The following is an 18,372-nucleotide window of genomic DNA, read 5'->3' as shown; positions in this document are numbered from 1 at the left end:
GGACGCTATAACTGCGTCACAGTAGGCCAAGCGAACGATATTTTAAGGTTTAGCTTTACTCCAATTACATTTAAGATAGAGCAGGACTGACGTGTCAGGGACCACCCATCTGAACTGTATCCAACGCCAAAGGGCGGCTACAATTGTTGAGTGACGTCTGTACTAGCCAATGAGAATATGCGAAGGGCGGACCGTATTCTGACTGATGGTCGAATGCTGCAATCACAATTTTAGTAAGAAAACCGTGTTAAACTATATAAAACATTTTCGCGGTGTGCTCGCCCTTTGTGATAATGTCGGCAGAATATGAAGGGAGGTAGGACAACAGGAATTTAACGATCTTAATGTATTTGTTTATAAATTGGGGATCTTATACGTACACATTGTCAGTCGCCATAGGCATTCCGCTTCTAGATGTTGTTGGAAGTAGCTTGTGATTCGTGATCTTGAATGTCGTAAATGAGTAGTAAAAACCCACTGGCGTTAGCATATGAGCTCTTAGCAGCCCGGCCTGCTTGAGGATATTGACGTTGACGTTGAACGATCTCTACTGTTTAGCAGCTCAAAATTAAGGTTTAGATCGCGAATGATGTGTTGTTGTTGTATGAATTTAATGTAGTCAATGATCATCTCGATACCTCAAATAGTCTACTTGATTTAGCTCTCATAGCTCACTGTCTGCTCGACACATGACCCTCTTGTGTATGGCCCTGGCCTGAAGTAAAGATGTATTTACTCTCCATTCATTCATTCTTTCATTCATTCGCACATAAATACAGCTCTTTTTCTGAATTTCTCTAGCTAAATATATTTTCATTATAAAATGCACACTGTACGGAAAAGCAATGTATTGATGATTTTACATGTAGTTTATTATATTGTACTGCTTTAAAATGGTAGATAAAATCAGTATTTTGTGGTTCTTAAATGTTTGACATTTATTTGTGTGTGTGTGTATATGTGTGTGTGATATATATATATATATATATATATATATATATATATATATATATATAAAATGTGTGTATGTATGTATGTATGTGTGTGTGTGTATTATACCTTCCTGTGTACCTTACAGTGTTGATTTCCCTTGAGAGATCAATAAAATATCTATCTGTCATAAATAACTGAATAATGCTAAAGTGACATTTTTTTTGCAGACCTAGAGACAATGGCCCTGAGGGCATGGAGCCAGATGGAATCATTGAGGTGAGTTCATAACTATTTTTCACATTTAACTATATATATATATATATATATATATATATATATATATATATATATATATATATATATATATTTCCCCCTGCATGTCTCTCTTGGCACAGCTTTAGGTTTGGCACTAAATGTGCTGTCAGTTGTTTTGACTGTCTTGTTCTCATTGTAGGGGTCAGCGATTCCCTTTTTCTTTTGAACAACTGCCAACCTGTTATCTTTTATGCATAATGCAATGAGTGACAAATGGCGATATTTTTTATATTTTTTTATTTTCAGTGTAAGATTGAGTAAAGATTAGCTCTTCTGTGGTCTTTTGTATCTTAAATATTCATCTTAATTACTTTCCCCCGTAACTGCAGAGTAACTGGCATGAGATCGTGGACAGCTTTGATGACATGAACCTGCGTGAGACTCTGCTCAGGGGAATTTATGCTTATGGTTTTGAGAAGCCCTCTGCCATCCAGCAAAGGGCTATCCTCCCTTGTATCAAGGGTAATGTACCTTTTAAGAATATTAAAAAAAAGATAAAATCTAAAGTTGTAATTAAATTGATGTTCATTGGTGCAGTCCATATTATCGGAAACCATTTTCAACTTCTGTTAATGAGCTTTCAGGCACATAATATGCAAATTGATCAGCAGTGTTTGTTCATTTGTTATTGTCATTTAAAGGATGTTTTCTTATATAGAGGGGTATCTTCGGTAGTTGCAATACAGTAGCATAACTGTAAGACTGCCATTGCCCATCATTGCATGCTTGAAGGACATCCCGTAATATCAATTAGAACTCATTATTTGGCAACTTTATGACCTGTTGTTTGTCTCCACACTAGGATATGATGTCATTGCACAGGCCCAGTCGGGAACAGGCAAGACCGCCACCTTTGCCATTTCCATCCTGCAGCAGATTGATGTAGAGCTGAAAGGATCTCAGGCCTTGGTCCTGGCACCCACCCGTGAACTGGCTCAGCAGGTTAGCGCTGTCTCTGTGTTCACTGCTTTTGGTTCACTTGCTGCAGAACCACAGTGTCAGCGGTCCAGCTAAACTATACTGATGAGTTCTCTTGATGACTTGGTTGTCAGAATTGAGCACTATTTTTAAAGGTTTTTTTTTTTTTTTTTTTTTTTTGTCACTTGCTTATGAACCCATGTTAATTGTCAAGAAAGATGATCATTTTGTTAGTGTTGGGGAATGTTACTTTTAAAAGCTACATGTTACATTATTGTTATTTAAAGGAAAAGTTCATAATCATGTTACATTTGTTATGTTTTATGGGAAGTTCAATTCACATTGAAACAATGATCTCATTAAAGCAATTATTACAAGATCATAATGATTGCAATATATAGAAAATTTGGCAGTGGTGCATGTTGATTTAGAGTTGCCGTCATCCTTGCAGGGGTTGGCGTTATCTCTTCACAGGTGTTGGGTCATCTGAAATCTTTGTAAGAGGCTGGATCCAAACTGGAGCTGGTGTAATCTCTAGTTACCTCGGGATGGGCATTTCTAGAGACGGAAAAGCAAATGGAAAATAATTAGCATAGCTGCTGTTCATAACATTTCAAGCAAAAGACAATCATGTGTGTTTCATCTGATAACTGGAATACAAGGTTATGAGGTGCGTTATGTTAATGTTTGGCTAAAGATATTTGTCTTTAACCTAGATTTAAACTTGGAGAGTGTCTGAGGCACTGAACCTCGAACATTATCAGGAAGGCTATTCTAGAGTTTAGGAGCCAAATGCGAAAACGCTCTCCCTCCTTTAGTGGACTTGGATATCCTAGGTACTACCAAAAGTCCAGAGTTTTGTGACCTTAAAGTCCCCATGAAATCAAAGGTTTTTTTGGCTTTTAGAATGAATATGTTAGCATTACTGTTATCTATAAGCTAGTGTGCTCCAAAACAATGACACAATTTGCATTTAGAAGATGTAAGCATTCAAAACATTCTCTCACTTCCACCAATATGGATCAATGATGTTGATGACATCACTGCACTAAAGCTTCTCATCAGATTTTCTGTCCAATCAAATGCTCTCTAGAATTTAAAGCATCCGGCCCCCTACATTGTAAATGGATGTATTTTTAGTGTAAAATAGTGTGTGTTTTTTTTTTTTTTTGTAATCGACTATTGTTTTTAGTGTCGACTAGTAGCAGCTGTACAGTTTAGTCGACTAGTCTGCTAGTCTTGCACATCCCTAGTCTTTCCTACTTCTCGGGACCTTAAATGTGGTAATTTCATTGCTTTCTATGGGAGATAAAAAAAACCTCTCAGATTTCATCAAAAATATCTTAATTTGTGTTCCGAAGATGAACGAAGATTTTGTGGGTTTGGAACGACTTCAGTGTGAGTAATTAATGATGGAAATTTAATTTTTGGGTGAACTAACCCTTTAAATGTAGAGGATGATGTAACGGTACATCCTTCTAGAAGCAAATTGTACTCTAATGGCTCGTTTCCACCGAGCGGTATGGTTCAGTACAGTACAGTATGATTCAGAATGGTAGACCCTGATCCGGCTTGCGTTTCCTCCGCCAACACTACCCTTACTTGATAGGCGCTACTTGAAAGTAGCAATCGATGTCATTGCGTGAAGAAGAAAGTGACAGTAAACAACAATGGAGGACATACAGCAGCTTTGTTTGAGCAAAGGGGAAAACAGCAGAAGAATGCACATTATGTTGCAATGGTAATGTGTTGTCATTCCCCTTGTAGTATGTGACGATTCTCTGTCAACCAATCAACGTTCTGTAGTGAGTGTAGCTCCACCCTTTTGGTACCGGTACTATTGTGCTAGGTACCCCAACGGAAGGATCCCAAAAAAGTGATGCGGTTCAGAATTAGGGTATTATTCACAACTTCTGACAATGGAAACGGCAAAATTTGCGTACCGTACTGAACTGTACTGAACCGTACCGCTTGGTGGAAACGAGCCATTAGAGATTCAGGTTTACTTAAGGCGGGCGTACACGGTGCGTTTTTTGCTGTCGTACGAGCTCACAGGAGATTTTTTTTTAATTTTTTTTATTTAAATCAATCGCGTGGAAATCGTTGATGCTCGTTTGGTCACGGTTCGTATCGTGTGCGAGGAATTACGAGCCGAGCACCTCCAGACCTCCCGATCATTTTTAAACAGGTCAAAAAAGTTTGGGAGCTATCAGTTTGAATTCGTGACATGTGTGCGGTTGAACGAGCCGATTTGTCGATCTATCTGAAGTTGACCAATCAGGAGCTAAGGAAAACCATTTTTACCTCAAGTTGTTTTTGAAGAACAGAAAGTCCATGCTGTTCTCTGATCTTCAACCAAACACTTAACCATTTTTCTTTTCTTTTTTATTCCTTCGCAAGCTATTGCTGCCACAAATAAGGCAATCTCTTCCTCTGACTCCATGTTTTTGGCATGGAACTTCATGAAATTGCTTCGGAAATCAGCAGGTCATAAAATCGTGTTGTATATCACTGCGTCCTTATGATTTTCAGATAAACTAACTCGTGACGTGTGCGTGGACATACAATGTTTCGACTGTCAGAATTACCACCATGTACGCCCGGCTTTATTGGTCCGATAAGTAATATCTCAGTCATATCCAAATTTAATCGAAGAAAATTACTGGTTATCTAATATTTTATACCTTTAACACACTCTGTCAACTTTGATAATTTTGAGATTTCTTTCGGTTGTGATGAAGTATATAACGGAGTTTAATTGGCATATCACTGGAAACTAATTCCATGTTTTCTAATTATATTACCAAGTGGCAGCATGTATATTGAAAATAGCAGAGGGCCTAAAACAGACCCTTGTGGCACTCCTTAATTTACTGATAATAACTCCCTGTTTAAATAAACAAAATGGTAACCGTCAGATGCGTAGTTGCGTACGATCTAAACCACCCTAATGCCTGTCCTTAAATAACGGTGTAATTTTGTAATCAATCTAGAGTATGTTATGATCTATAGTGCAAACGAAGCACTAAGATCAAGTAAAACGAGTAGAGATGCAGCCTTGATCAGAAGTAATTTGTAATTTTAACAAGCACAGTTTCTGTGCAATGATGGGGCCTGAATCCTGACTGAAATTTTTCATGGGTATCATTTTTTTTGCAGGAAGGACCACAATTGAGCGGACACAACTTTTTCTAGTATTTTAGATAAATGGAGGATTTGAAATGGTTCTGTAATTTGCCAGCTCACTTGGATCTAGTTGTGCTTTCTTAATGAGAGGCTTAATAACTGCCAGCTTAAACGGTCTTAGGACATGACTGTGAGATAGAGAGGAGTTATTAATATTGAGAAGATGCTCTTCTGCTACAGGTAACAATTATTTAAATAATTTAGTGGGTATTGAATGATCTAATAAACATGTTGTTTGTTTAGATGCAATAAGTTAATTTAGCTCTTCCTGTCCTATAGTTGTAAAGCACTGCAATTGTTCTTGAGGGGCAATAATTGAGGCTGAATCATAAAACGCTGTCAATGGTTGTACATTTACAATTGTATTTCTAATGCTTTTGATTTTCTCAGTGAAGAAAATCATAAAGTCATTACGACTACACTGATGGAATATTCAGTTGAGGTGGCATCAGTTTTGTTTGTTAATCTAGCCACTGTTCTAAATAAAAACCTTGGATTGTTTTGGTTATTTTCTACTAGTTTGCAGAGATGCTCAGCCGTGGCAGCTTTTAGAGCTTTTTTATTGATTTTTCCATCCAATTCTTAAGTCCTCTAAATGAGTTTGTTTTCATTTGTGCTCCAGGTTACAAGTTTCTCTTTTGAGAGCTTGAGTAATACTGTTGTACCATGGTGGAGTAATTTTCTCTCTAACCTTTTTTAATCTGATGGGTGCAGCAGTTTCTAATGTACTAGAGAAGACCCTGTCCATACTTCTAGTCATTTCATCAAGTTCATTTGTGTTTATGTGATTATTTAGATTATTTGTGTGACTCTGTAATTGTTCTACCTGGTCGATTAACACGGAGCGATATGGTAAATATCAGCAGTATGCACATTACTATTCTTGGTATTTAAGTATCGATATTGGTTCTTCAAAATGAGAATTGATTAAAATCAAGAAATCTATATTTTTAACCCAGCCCTAAAAATAGGCACTTACATGTGATGGCAAATGTGCTTTCTGTCTACAACTCAACTATGCAAGTACAGACAAATGTTTTGCTCCAGGTTACATTACATTTGATTTTCTCTGTTTGTACAGATCCAGAAAGTGATTCTGGCTCTTGGAGACTACATGGGTGCAACATGCCACGCCTGTATTGGTGGGACCAACGTGCGCAATGAGGTCCAAAAGTTGCAGGCAGAGGCACCGCATATTGTAGTAGGAACCCCAGGTCGTGTCTACGACATGCTTAATCGAAAGTTCCTCTGTGAGTACTGAGGGCTGTGAGAACTATTGCTGAATGTTTTGTATTTTTTATGTTTATATATGTATTTTATATATTTAATTATTTTATTTTATTACATGTTATTATTGTCTTATGTCATTTACACTTTCTTTTGTGTTTACTTCTCTTCTAGCTTCTAAGTACATTAAAATGTTTGTGCTGGATGAAGCAGATGAGATGCTGAGTCGTGGTTTCAAGGACCAGATCTATGAGATTTTCCAGAAACTGAATACTAGCACACAGGTTAGGATATGAAATGGACCATGTTTCCTGTATGTGCTGTTACCAGGTTGAATATTTCAATGTGTAATTGCATTAGTGTGTATAAGAATATGCCTTTACCAAAGCATAATACGGTTACGACAACAGGTTGAGAACAAATACGATTAGCATTGAAATCTGGAATTGTTGCTTCTTGTTCAGTCAACTCTGTTTTCCACCACTATTCCATTAAGACTGATAACAATACCTTTTTAGGAGACCAAGTTTTAAGAGGCCATGTTTGTTTATAAATGTGATTGATCATGTGAATAGGCCTCAGCATGTTGTTCTGCCATCTGTCCGCTAGGTGGTGCTGCTGTCAGCCACCATGCCTGCGGAGGTGCTGGATGTCACTACCAAGTTTATGCGAGAACCAGTGCGCATCCTGGTGAAGAAAGAGGAGCTCACCCTTGAGGGTATTCGTCAGTTCTACATCAACGTTGAAAAAGAGGTACAGATCTTGGGTCATTTTTATAGAAAGCAACAACAGCAGAAATTCATGAATTACCTTCATGAATTCATGAAATAATTTATCAGAGCTTTTAAAAGGACGTTCTGTGTGTTCATATGCATTGATTTTGACCAGTGGCTGTTAATAGGTCATTGTGTTTCTCACCCTGCTTTGGTGTGTATGTGTTTTGGTCAGGAATGGAAGCTGGACACCCTGTGTGATCTCTACGAGACTCTGACCATCACTCAGGCGGTGATCTTCATTAACACACGCCGGAAAGTAGACTGGCTCACAGAGAAGATGCATGCCAGGGACTTCACTGTCTCAGCTCTGGTAAATACTGAAAGTGCCACTCTGCAACTATAAAGGGGAACAATATTGTTGTATCACTTTCAGAGCAATTTTTTTTTTTTAAATCTTTTTTTAAAATCAGCCAATTAAAAGCATTCTTACTACTTTAAAGTGTGAGCTGCGTTTGTTCACAGAACATAACTGTTTTGTGCGCTTAGAATAAACATAATTGTCATTGTTGGCCTGTAATTTAAATTAGCTTTAAAATTAGAAATAAAGCTTTAGTTCTTATATGGTCCGTTTCAATATAATAACAATGGTATTATTATTACATTTATTTTTATTAAAATATATATATATTTTTTATTTTAAGTATTTTAACCTTTTTCACTGTGCTTGAAGTAACACATTTTAGCATTCATTCTGCACACAGATGATGGTCTGATAGGTTCTTATACAGAATGTTCTGTCTTTTGCAAGCATGCATAATACATGAATAAACTAAAAGTTAATAATGTATTATATTGTTTGGTTTGTAGTAATTAGGCATTGTGTGTTATCTTTGTCAGCATGGAGACATGGAACAGAAGGACCGAGACCTGATTATGAGGGAGTTTCGCTCTGGTTCTAGCCGTGTCCTTATTACCACAGATCTGCTGGTTAGTAAATACATCAATGCATTGGTCTTGCTTCATTTTTTTCTCTTAATGGAATGGATTCCATTCAAAACTAGTTCAGTTAGCAGATGAGGTCACCAGACTTCCCTGACCCCACAGCACCCTCTAGTGCTTTGGAGTAATAATAGTATCTGGTATAAAAATAGTGTGTTCTGCTATGGATGGGTCATTCTGTCCTTCCCCATAGCTTCATCAAACTACACACAAAAAAATAAATAAATATATATATATATATATATATATATATATATATATATATATATATATATATATAATTGAAAAACATTGGAAATAAAAAAGATTATACTCTTGTATGCTTGATTTGGCTTTCATTTTCTTGCATGTCTTTCTCATTCATAGGCCAGGGGTATTGATGTCCAGCAGGTGTCTTTGGTGATCAACTATGACTTGCCAACCAACCGTGAGAATTACATTCATAGGTTTGTTGGCTTATTTTGTTTGTCATTATAACATTGAGTTTGACTTAAGTTAATGAATTGTTTCAATTGCCATTTGATTATTATAACCAACTTGTGTTGTTGTTGTTGTTGTTGTTGTTTTTTGTGAAACACTCAGGATTGGTAGAGGAGGCCGTTTTGGCAGGAAAGGTGTGGCTATCAACATGGTGACAGAGGATGACAAGCGTACTCTGCGGGACATCGAGACCTTCTACAACACTACCGTAGAAGAGATGCCCATGAATGTGGCTGACTTGATCTAGAGATTTACTTGACCTGATCTAGATACATCCCCCCTCTCTCTATCCCCATAATCTCTCTTGCATTATTTTCAAGTTTAAGCACTTCTAAATGGAGCAGGGTATGTGCAACTCCCTGCTCTTCCACATTTGCAAATTAGTCATTTTATTTTCCCTGAAGCTGAACAAATTTTATAAGTCTCAGATGCTGAATATACATCTATTTATCTCCATCAACTCTCATAATAAACATTGTGAAATATGGGCTCAGCCATGGAGAAGAGCAGCATGGTCTGTCACTCTCCTCTCGATTAGTCCTCCTAAACTTTTTTTTTTTTTTTTTTTTTTTTAAAGTTGGGAATCATCATTGACGTGCATTGTTTATTTAAAGCACATGTTACTAATGTACTTGGGCCATGTGGTAAAAGTGTGCTTGCTTTTAAACCAACATGAAAAGCATCAGAAATATTTTATACATTTCTTTCGAATCCTGCTACTGGGACTGTAAGATCCAAGTAGATACTGCACTTGCTTGCTGTACTGTTTGCTATAAAACTGTGCCAGAGCTATCTAATCACTCTTGAACAGTATATGATATAAGATGTCTGAGTATTGTGGGCTTCCTGAATTTATATATTTGGAAGTCCTTACTCAGATTAACTTTGACTGAAGGTGGTATACAAATGTGGAGGAAAAAAAAAAAGATATTTCAACATTATTGGATTTAATTTTTTTTTTCTACATTTAAGTTATTTTGTAAGTGTATTTTGTTTTTTGGAGGAGGGGGGAAATTTCAATAAAGCTACAGCTTAACTCGTCAAACTCTTTCCTTTTTCTTCTCATTATTAAACAGTTTGCAAGTTTGAATATGTTCTTTGTCATTTTTGCAGGTTCCAGTAGTTAAAATTACTCTGTATTTCACATATAAGTGTAATGACCCAACATTGGTATGTGTACAAATTAAACATTTACAGTTGATAGTATTTACAGGTATACTATCCAATTTATAGAATGTTAAAAGAAGTTCAGGTTAAAGATACTTTTTTGGAAAACTATATAAATGCTTGTTCATTAATTTACCTGCATGAATTTGAGTGCCATGTCTTCTCGATCTTTTATTGAATGTCTACGATTTTCACCCAAAATTGCTCTTATATTTTAAATAACCAATAGGAGTACATGAAAGTCAACAAAGAAAAGGCTAGTCAGCTGTGAGATACTGTAATGCCGATATTCAACACTGGAGGGAGGCTCCACACAACTCCATACAGCAGATCTGAAACTTTAGTAGGCAACAACAAACCAATATATTTGCAGTGTCCAAAGATGGAGAAATCAGAATGTGGTACTTATAAAGTATAAGGATCAGTAGAAAATTCAATCATCTGAAACTGTGGTTCTCACTGCGAACACCATATTGTAATGTAAATACTATTTACCTTTGGTCAGTGTCAAAAAAAAAAAAGTTATATGTTGCTTTTAAACAAAAGGAATCTGCGTGTAGCAAAGGCATATGCATGAAGGCATTTGAGATGTTTTGTTGGAAATGAACAAAGTCTGGCAGTAGGAATTGTACTACTTTTCAAATCAGCCATGAACTTTTAAATAAATCTCTCTCCTCTTCATCACCTTCATCCCCATCGTATCGCTATTCGGTGGCACCTTACCATCCCCAACGGCCGTATTGCAGTTTCTCGCACAGCGTAGGTGGCCTCTCTGCCTCCCCAACCCCCCTTCCGTGGCCATAGTGTTTGTGGGGCATGGTGATTTTGCAAGTGGGAGGCTCGTAAAGGCCTGGCTGGACTACTGGGCAGTGTGATGGATGGAGGGAAGGCCGCAGACTCCATTTACATGAGAACAGAAGCCGGAGAGCGGCTGAATAGAGGGGCTTTCAATCTGCTTGTCATTGAAAAAGCTTAAGAACTTTCTCCAGCGACTAACCAACCCCCCCTGCTCCTCTGCTCTCTCTCCCTCTTACTTTCTTCTTTCTTCTCGACCCCCTTTTTTCCCCCCTTGCTGTCTCTCTTGCTTTTCTTCCACACCGTCCTCCTCCCCTCTGTCCATCGCTCTTTCTTTTCTCTCGAACCCCCCCTACCTCCCTACTTCATTTTTTCCTCTCTCTTTTATCTCAGACCATCCAATCTGTCATTCTGGATCTCTGCGTCTCTCGCATGTATGATGTTTGGCTTCTTTCAGGCTTTCTCTGGACTCTCCGGCTTTCTCGCGAGGCCCCCACTTAAATTTTGATTTGATTGTCGACACAACACCAGGAGACATCAATGTGTTTCCTCTCTTTATTCTCCTGCTCTTGCTTATAATGAGACTGATCCCATACATGAGAATGACTCATGCACAATAGCTCCGGCACACTCCATATTCAGCCTCCACATAAAGTAAGGTTAATTGTATAATAAGTGTGTGACAATGACCTGCGACAATGGCTCGAGTCAATATTGACGCCGTACAGTGGGGTTTTGCAGCGTCAGGCCCTGAGCCAGTAGAAAATGGCAGCTCACGTGTCGCACATGGGATTTATTTACATTTCTGCTTTGGTTTGAGGTAATAGCACCTGTTGCTCTTCTATGGAATTTCGTCATGTTAAAATGGGCCATAGGTATTAGTCATTCAAAACGTCACAAAGCTAGAGCAAACATACTAATCCAATAGGAGATTCTAGTTTTACAACCCACTGTCTAACACTGAAACAATGCATGGCTACTGCTGGTTGACATCAACATGTTTTATGCCCTACTAGTTTGCCTTGCACCATCACATTCTTTTAAAATTGTTTCTACAGTGGCACTTACTGACATAAACAGAACAAATCTAACAAATGAATTACTCAAACTTATATTTTCTGTTCAGGCTCCATTAGCAGAATCACTTTCGGTCCCCATTACATGTGTTGTCAATGATTAAACAGGAGAAACTAGAACAAAAGAGAGAAGAAATGGGCTACAGAAACTCCTCCTTATCCTGTTTTTGGAACGCTGAGGTTCGGATGAGTTTGTTCACTGATGAAAATACAATTCCGACTATTGCTTTAAAAGTAAACTAGTAACGTTTGTAAGTTGTTAAAATGACCCTAATGAAGTCATTTTTATAACAGCTTTTTGGTAGGCCTTATAGGAACCATTCAGATGATGTGTTAGTACAAGCTAAACTCAGAGGGGGGGAGTTCATTGTCACACTTCTTACTGATGGTCAGTCGTAGTCGTAGTGTTTGGGGATGCAGGGCTCACAATAGAAGTGTGAAGTGATGCCTATAGAAACTAATGTGTATGGATGGCTGGGTGATAAGGAGTAACTACTCACACCTGCGGTCATTAGAGAAGACGACTCACTGGGGTAGAAGACATCCGAGTTCAACAGCATCATGGAAGATGGTTAAAAGAAAGTTTCTCAACAATAAAAATTTTAAAAAGTGCTATTTATTTTAAGTTGTTTCAGTATAGGTATCAAAAGTGATGCCAGCTTAGAAAAACTATTTTTGGTTCCCCATAAAAACTTACTTTAACTTTTCTTAGTGTGAAGAACATTTTAATAATCTAAAGAACCCTTTGACTCTATAAAGAACCTTTTTTTTTTTTTTTTTTGGAAAGGTTCAATGGATGTTAAATGTTCTTCATGGAATAAATGAACCTTTGCAATAAAGAACCTTTATTACTGAGAAACCGGAAAATGTACTTTGTGTTAACATTTAAATCAACTGGTTTTATTTTAAGTCATGAATACAATTTTATACACCAACAAAAGCAGTGCCCAATTACAACAAACTTTTAAAGAAATCTCTATAATTATAATAGGCATAATTGTAAATATTATCACTAAGGATTTTCGGTAACACTATTTTACTGTGTCCTTGTTACACATCTTACATGTAGTTACAGTAATAAATATAAATTATGCATAATTACATGCAACTAACCCTAAACCAAACCTAATCCTAACTCTAACCCTATAGTAAGTACATGTAGTACATTTACTATTGTGTCCTTGCGTTATGCATCAACCCTGTTACCATCATAACTCCCCTTATTAAAATGATTCAACAAATAGAAAACTTTGTCATGACAATATTCTTAAAGAATGGGAACTCTTCAAAGACAAGCAAATGTCTGCACTTTTTGTTATTTTGTGGGGTTTGTCAGTAGGGGATAATCTTGAGTAAGACAATGTTACTATGATTTTACAGTAAACAACTGATTAATGAAAACTGGATATTTGTGGGGAAAGAAAAAAGTGAATAAGCACACTGTAGTGTTGTGACCTTGAACACAAGGTAATTGTTAAAATTATAAAACTGTCAATCCCATACTTTTTTATTTACTTTTATATAATCTATATAATATATATTGAAATTAATAAATTTAGCCTGATATTGCACAATGCAACATATACAACATATTTAAACATATATAACATATTTAAAAGACATTTTCTTTAAAAATCTCCTATTAAAAACAGAAAAGGCAGCCATTTTGTGCAATGACCCAAATAAAAATGACTCTCCAAAAGTTGCCTTTTCAACAAGTAACAAGTGTCCAAGTACAATAGATGATGTTTTTTTGGCCAGAGATGAAAAACAAGACACTGAAGAAAGATATGAGCTATTTGTAAAGTGAAATGCCTTGCAACTGTGGATAAATAAGTAGTAGGCTACATTTAACTGCGTATTTGCATACGTACAACTTATACTAATGTACTACATGCACTTGATGTCTAATGATTTTGTGGAGAAATAACTACAGTAAGATGGCCACAAAGTGATATGTTGTAAAATTAGTTTAATAAGTTGCAGGTGAAGACAGAAACTCTTCTCCCCAAAACCGAATCCTCCTCCTGCTCTTGGCCTCTCTACATTCACCGCACCCCTTCTTTAGTGATGCTAATGTGGAGAGAAAGAAAGCAGCTGGAGGCGGACAGTGATGAAATTCTATTATCACTCAAGCACTGAAAGAGTCGCAGGCAGGACGCACAGTGAGTTTAGCTCGGACCTGTTTCACTTTTAAGACAAACTAACCTCACTTCAGAACTTGTTGATCGTCTTTAGCCGTTTACAAACACTTGTGGCTATAGTTACAGTCAGTTCGCTCTCGTCTTTTGGACTTAGGCTACTTGTCCATGAAATAGGCGCGTGAACGTTTAGCTTCGCGGACACTGAAAGTCAGTGGATTTGATTTTAAGTCGTTTAGCAGTTTACGGTGATACTTACGTATCACCACTAAACTCTGTGGTCAGTCATGTACAGCATGCTGGAACACGACATGAAGTCCGCCGTGCCACCGACGCACCAGAGCGCGCAGGGAATGACCCAGCTGAACGGTGGAGTGACTCACGGAACCGCCAAACCGGCTGTCAACAACCAACAACAGAGTAGCGATCCTATGGACAAAGTTAAGAGGCCCATGAACGCTTTTATGGTCTGGTCTCGGGGTCAGAGGCGCAAAATGGCACAGGAGAACCCGAAAATGCACAACTCTGAGATCAGCAAGCGCTTGGGTGCCGAGTGGAAGCTGCTGACGGACGCGGAGAAACGGCCGTTTATCGACGAGGCCAAGCGGCTTCGCGCACTGCACATGAAGGAATACCCAGATTATAAATACAAACCCCGTCGTAAGACAAAACCCGTGCTGAAGAAGGACAACCCGGCTGCTAAGTATCCCCTATCAGCCGGCAACTTACTGGCGGCAGCCGCGGCTCAAGGGTCAGGTGGAAGCCCGCGGATGGACAGCTACGGCTGGGGTCACACAGGTGGCTATGCTGGCATGCAGACGGATGCTCTGGGTTACAGTCAGCAGCTGCACCGCTATGATCTGTCCGCCCTGCAGTATCCATCCGCCATGGCCACCGCACAGACTTACATGAATGGTGCCAACTCCTACACGTAAGTTTATAATTATTCCTACAAATGTTTTTCGTGTGCACTAAAATAACATGCTCACTAAAAAAAAGATTAGTATAGCCTAGTCTTTAACACTTTTTTTTTCTTTTATTTCTCTCCAGCCCCATGTCCTACAGCAGCACTCCACAGCAGCCCAGCCCGGTCATGTCCATGGTGAAACCAGACCAGGTGTCTCACTCTCCCACCGGAGCCCACAGCCATCAGCGGGGTCCTTTACAAGGAGACCTGAGGGACATGATTAGCATGTATATCCCTGGCGGAGACACCACAGACAGTGGAGCACAGAGAGGATATTCCAATATCCAACAGCATTACCTCACCGGTACAGCACCTCTCACTCACATCTGATCAGGAAACTCATTACGTTCCTGTTTCAGGTCTGGAGGGCCACCAGTGTCAGTTGTAGATGCGTGAACATTAACTTGATATGTAAAAAAGGATGAGGGTGTGTGAACACATGGTCGAACTGGATATCCCAAGGCAGCTGGACTTCTGGCCTTGTTGAAGTGCCTCAGAATATTGTGTGGAATGTGTGTCGCCCCTTTTTATTACGTTTTCTTAAGGTCCATGTCTGTTTTCTGCATAGCGTTCGATGATTATGTCATTGAGGCCTGGTGCACTGTTGTTGGAATTGCTTATAGTAGTAACACGGCACATTTGTTTTGTTTTGGGGGTTTTTTTTTGTAATCGACTGGCCGTTTTTAATCAGCCAGCTGACTGGATGATTACTGCTTATTATTTGCATAGTAAAACAGCTAGTTTAATATGTCACTGACTACTGACTTCAAAGGCATGGCTGTAATTGCTAAATAGGGAAAGAAGGGAACGGAGCACACATTCCCTCAGTCGCTGCTTGTCCTGATGATCTAAACACCTCAAAATGAATCTCCCAAGTTTTACTTTTAAGCTTTCATACCATAAGACTTTGTAACATTGTGCTGCTCTTCATTGTTTAGATAATGCAAAAATATGAAATGCACAACAGTTTAGACATTTTTGTTAGTGTAGATACATTTATGCCCTGAGCTTCAACAGATTTTTGTTGCATTAAAAAGTGAAAATGACATAGAGATCCTGCTTAGAGGGATTTGACCGTATTTTCTATTAAAAAAAGAACAATTAATTCTCAACTCATTTGAGAAATAGAACTTGTGAATAGAAGTGTTGTGTGTATAAAAGGGAGTCAAAACGTTTTGAATAATGTTCATTAAAAAAGAAAACTTTATGAGCTTGTTAAAAGACTGTTTGACTAAGAATGTATTGTTTTGAAATGTTTCTTTTTTTCTTTTTTTACTTTTAAGCCCTTATAGTAAGGGTTTAATAATCTTGTATGTGACTTGACAACCTTGACAGAAAAACAACAAAAAAATTTAATAAAGTATTTTATTATTTTTGTACACTTGTCTTTCTTTGTTCTCATTATATTTAAATATAAAAACTGGACTATTTGTCTTAATTTTCAGTTTACAATGTGCACTGAATTGTACAATAATCTCATGCCACTCATTTCAGCAGGCTTTAACAAACAACATATGAACAATAATTTTGATTGAATTTTAAAAACCCTGCAGTCTGTTGCAACAAACATCCTTGAGATATAAAAACCTTCAGAAATAACTGCCCTCAAAATTATTACTAAGAATTTTCTAAACAGATTTGTTTGCAACAGGCCCCAGAAAAGTCCAGGGCTGAAGCTACAACATGGTAGCCTACTTAGCATTACATCTGTTCTTTTCCACTTCCACACATTTTACAAATTCAATTCAAACACACGATTGTGACGTTCATAAGTAGTACTAAATGCTGGAAAGTAAGCCTCACGTTTGTTTAATGATAACATGACAGGTGTTGCTTTACTATGGCGCCACAACCTATACACTTTCACGCATTACACGATAATGTGATAAGTGCAAGACAGCCCAGCCCAAACACATCAGCCTTTATTGCGAAATTACCGAAACGAGCTTTTTCCAATGATTAATCAAAACTCATATGGATCTATTTTACTAGGCTGCATATGTATCTACTTTATAAGGCATTTAAAAGCGACCAGACTCGTTTAATTCATCGTTAATACGATAGCGGCATTATGGTCCCGACATTAACGCATTTAAGTCGATATGACTAATATTATAATTAGCTAAAACGCACCAAATTAAGCAAGAAAAGGGAACAATGGGTGCAGAGGACACTGATTTGGGAGGGACGGGGTCTTAGTTTTGGCGAGTGCTGAGGGGACATCTGACCTCCGTCACCTAACCCCGAGAAGAAAGTGGACATCGATTAAAACTGATAAAAGTTAGGAGGATCAAAACACAGAGGTCGGAAGAATATCCCTCCCTTTCTCTCGTTTTTTTTTTTTCATACTTTGCCCGCTTTTTCCAGGAGAGAAAGCGAGTGGCTGTCCGGCCCGTAATTGGCCGTTTCGGAGTCTCATTGTCCTGCGCTTTTGAGCACGCAGGTGCGCGCAGTAAAAGCGCGCGGTTCTCAGCGCCTCTTATGCTCGCCTTTGTTCTCCTTTCTCTCGCTCTCCTACCGGGCAGAAAATTAGCGTTGCATTGAGTGCCTCGTCTCCCCTCTCTCAGCAGTCCCGAGCTTAACCCGCTCGCTGCTCCCCGCTATTCTCATGGTAATGGTGCAGTCAGGACCGGCTAATCGGGGGTGGAGGGGAGGGGAGGAATGGGGGGAGATGCCAAGGAAGAGTTTTGAAAGGGGGATGGGAGTTAAAAACACTCACGCTCACGCATATGACGACAAATATAGTCCGCCGGACCCATAAATGCTATTGCAGGAAGCTGTACAGAGAAGGAAGACGTCCATAAAGTCAATAAAACTGTTTCAAATATTTTTTAAAAAGCCGGATATCATTTGAAAAACATTTTGGTGCCGATGACTTTTTTTTTTGGTCAAATTGTACAATTTAAGCTATTCAAAAATACAATAAAAATGCAATGCATACCAAATGAATTGAATAGGCTATCTATCATGAACATGTCAATTACAAGTCATATAGATTTTTTTCTGTAAAAATGTATAGGTGGTGTAACTGTCCGGATATATAATATATATATATATATATATATATATATATATAAACCCTGCATTGATAGTAATTATGATTCCAGTGATATAATTTTGCTTTAAAATATTACTAACATTTGAAAAACCTTTGTCTGCAAATTTGCCAAATCAAGGTCAGCAACATTCAGGAAGCCATTCTGTTGTCATGTGACAAGGAAAACAAAACAGACCTTCCCTTTTAACCTGTTCATAAAAGTCATTAAGTATTTAATACAAGATATTTCGACCTTTTCAATAAAGTGTATGTTCTGTTCAGGTAAAATGAAGTAACTATAAGAAAACACCTTGGAAATTTATGATATTTGTACAAAAAACTTTTTTTTTAATCTTGAAAAATATGTTTGAAAACATTTTTAAAATGAATGATTAAGATGTAGGCTACATTCACT

At 37.9% G+C, this 18,372-nt stretch overlaps 2 protein-coding genes and 1 long non-coding RNA gene across 3 annotated transcripts in view; all 3 read left to right on the top strand.

Annotated features, from left to right (window-relative positions):
• The window catches only part of LOC127512462 (uncharacterized), a 121,481-nt gene that overhangs the window by 62,292 nt on the left and 40,817 nt on the right, over nucleotides 1-18,372 (top strand). The window lies entirely within an intron of this gene.
• eif4a1b (eukaryotic translation initiation factor 4A1B) lies at nucleotides 198-9,819 on the top strand. The gene is made up of 11 exons (XM_051893354.1): nucleotides 198-316; nucleotides 1,161-1,209; nucleotides 1,578-1,710; nucleotides 2,051-2,190; nucleotides 6,434-6,602; nucleotides 6,754-6,863; nucleotides 7,189-7,332; nucleotides 7,528-7,665; nucleotides 8,193-8,282; nucleotides 8,661-8,740; nucleotides 8,877-9,819. The coding sequence occupies exons 1-11, from the start codon at nucleotides 294-296 to the stop codon at nucleotides 9,019-9,021; spliced, it is 1,221 nt and encodes a 406-aa protein (XP_051749314.1). The 5' UTR covers nucleotides 198-293; the 3' UTR covers nucleotides 9,022-9,819.
• On the top strand, nucleotides 13,919-16,299 carry sox19a (SRY-box transcription factor 19a). Its single transcript, XM_051893365.1, has 2 exons — nucleotides 13,919-14,884; nucleotides 15,004-16,299. The coding sequence occupies exons 1-2, from the start codon at nucleotides 14,241-14,243 to the stop codon at nucleotides 15,248-15,250; spliced, it is 891 nt and encodes a 296-aa protein (XP_051749325.1). The 5' UTR covers nucleotides 13,919-14,240; the 3' UTR covers nucleotides 15,251-16,299.

This window comes from Ctenopharyngodon idella, chromosome 5 (genome assembly GCF_019924925.1).
Source record: "Ctenopharyngodon idella isolate HZGC_01 chromosome 5, HZGC01, whole genome shotgun sequence".
NCBI classification, from domain to species: domain Eukaryota; kingdom Metazoa; phylum Chordata; class Actinopteri; order Cypriniformes; family Xenocyprididae; genus Ctenopharyngodon; species Ctenopharyngodon idella.
The sequence above is the reverse complement of the archived record's forward strand: the minus strand, read 5'-3'. Positions and strand labels throughout refer to the sequence as shown.

Coding starts and splice junctions, on each gene's coding strand:
- eif4a1b (XM_051893354.1), top strand. CDS start 294: ATGTCGGCAGAATATGAAGGGAG. Junction 6,864..7,188: donor AACTGAATACTAGCACACAG/GTTAGGATATGA, acceptor TCTGTCCGCTAG/GTGGTGCTGCTGTCAGCCAC. Junction 7,666..8,192: donor ACTTCACTGTCTCAGCTCTG/GTAAATACTGAA, acceptor TATCTTTGTCAG/CATGGAGACATGGAACAGAA.
- sox19a (XM_051893365.1), top strand. CDS start 14,241: ATGTACAGCATGCTGGAACACGACATGAAGTCCGCCGTGCCACCGACG. Junction 14,885..15,003: donor AATGGTGCCAACTCCTACAC/GTAAGTTTATAA, acceptor ATTTCTCTCCAG/CCCCATGTCCTACAGCAGCA.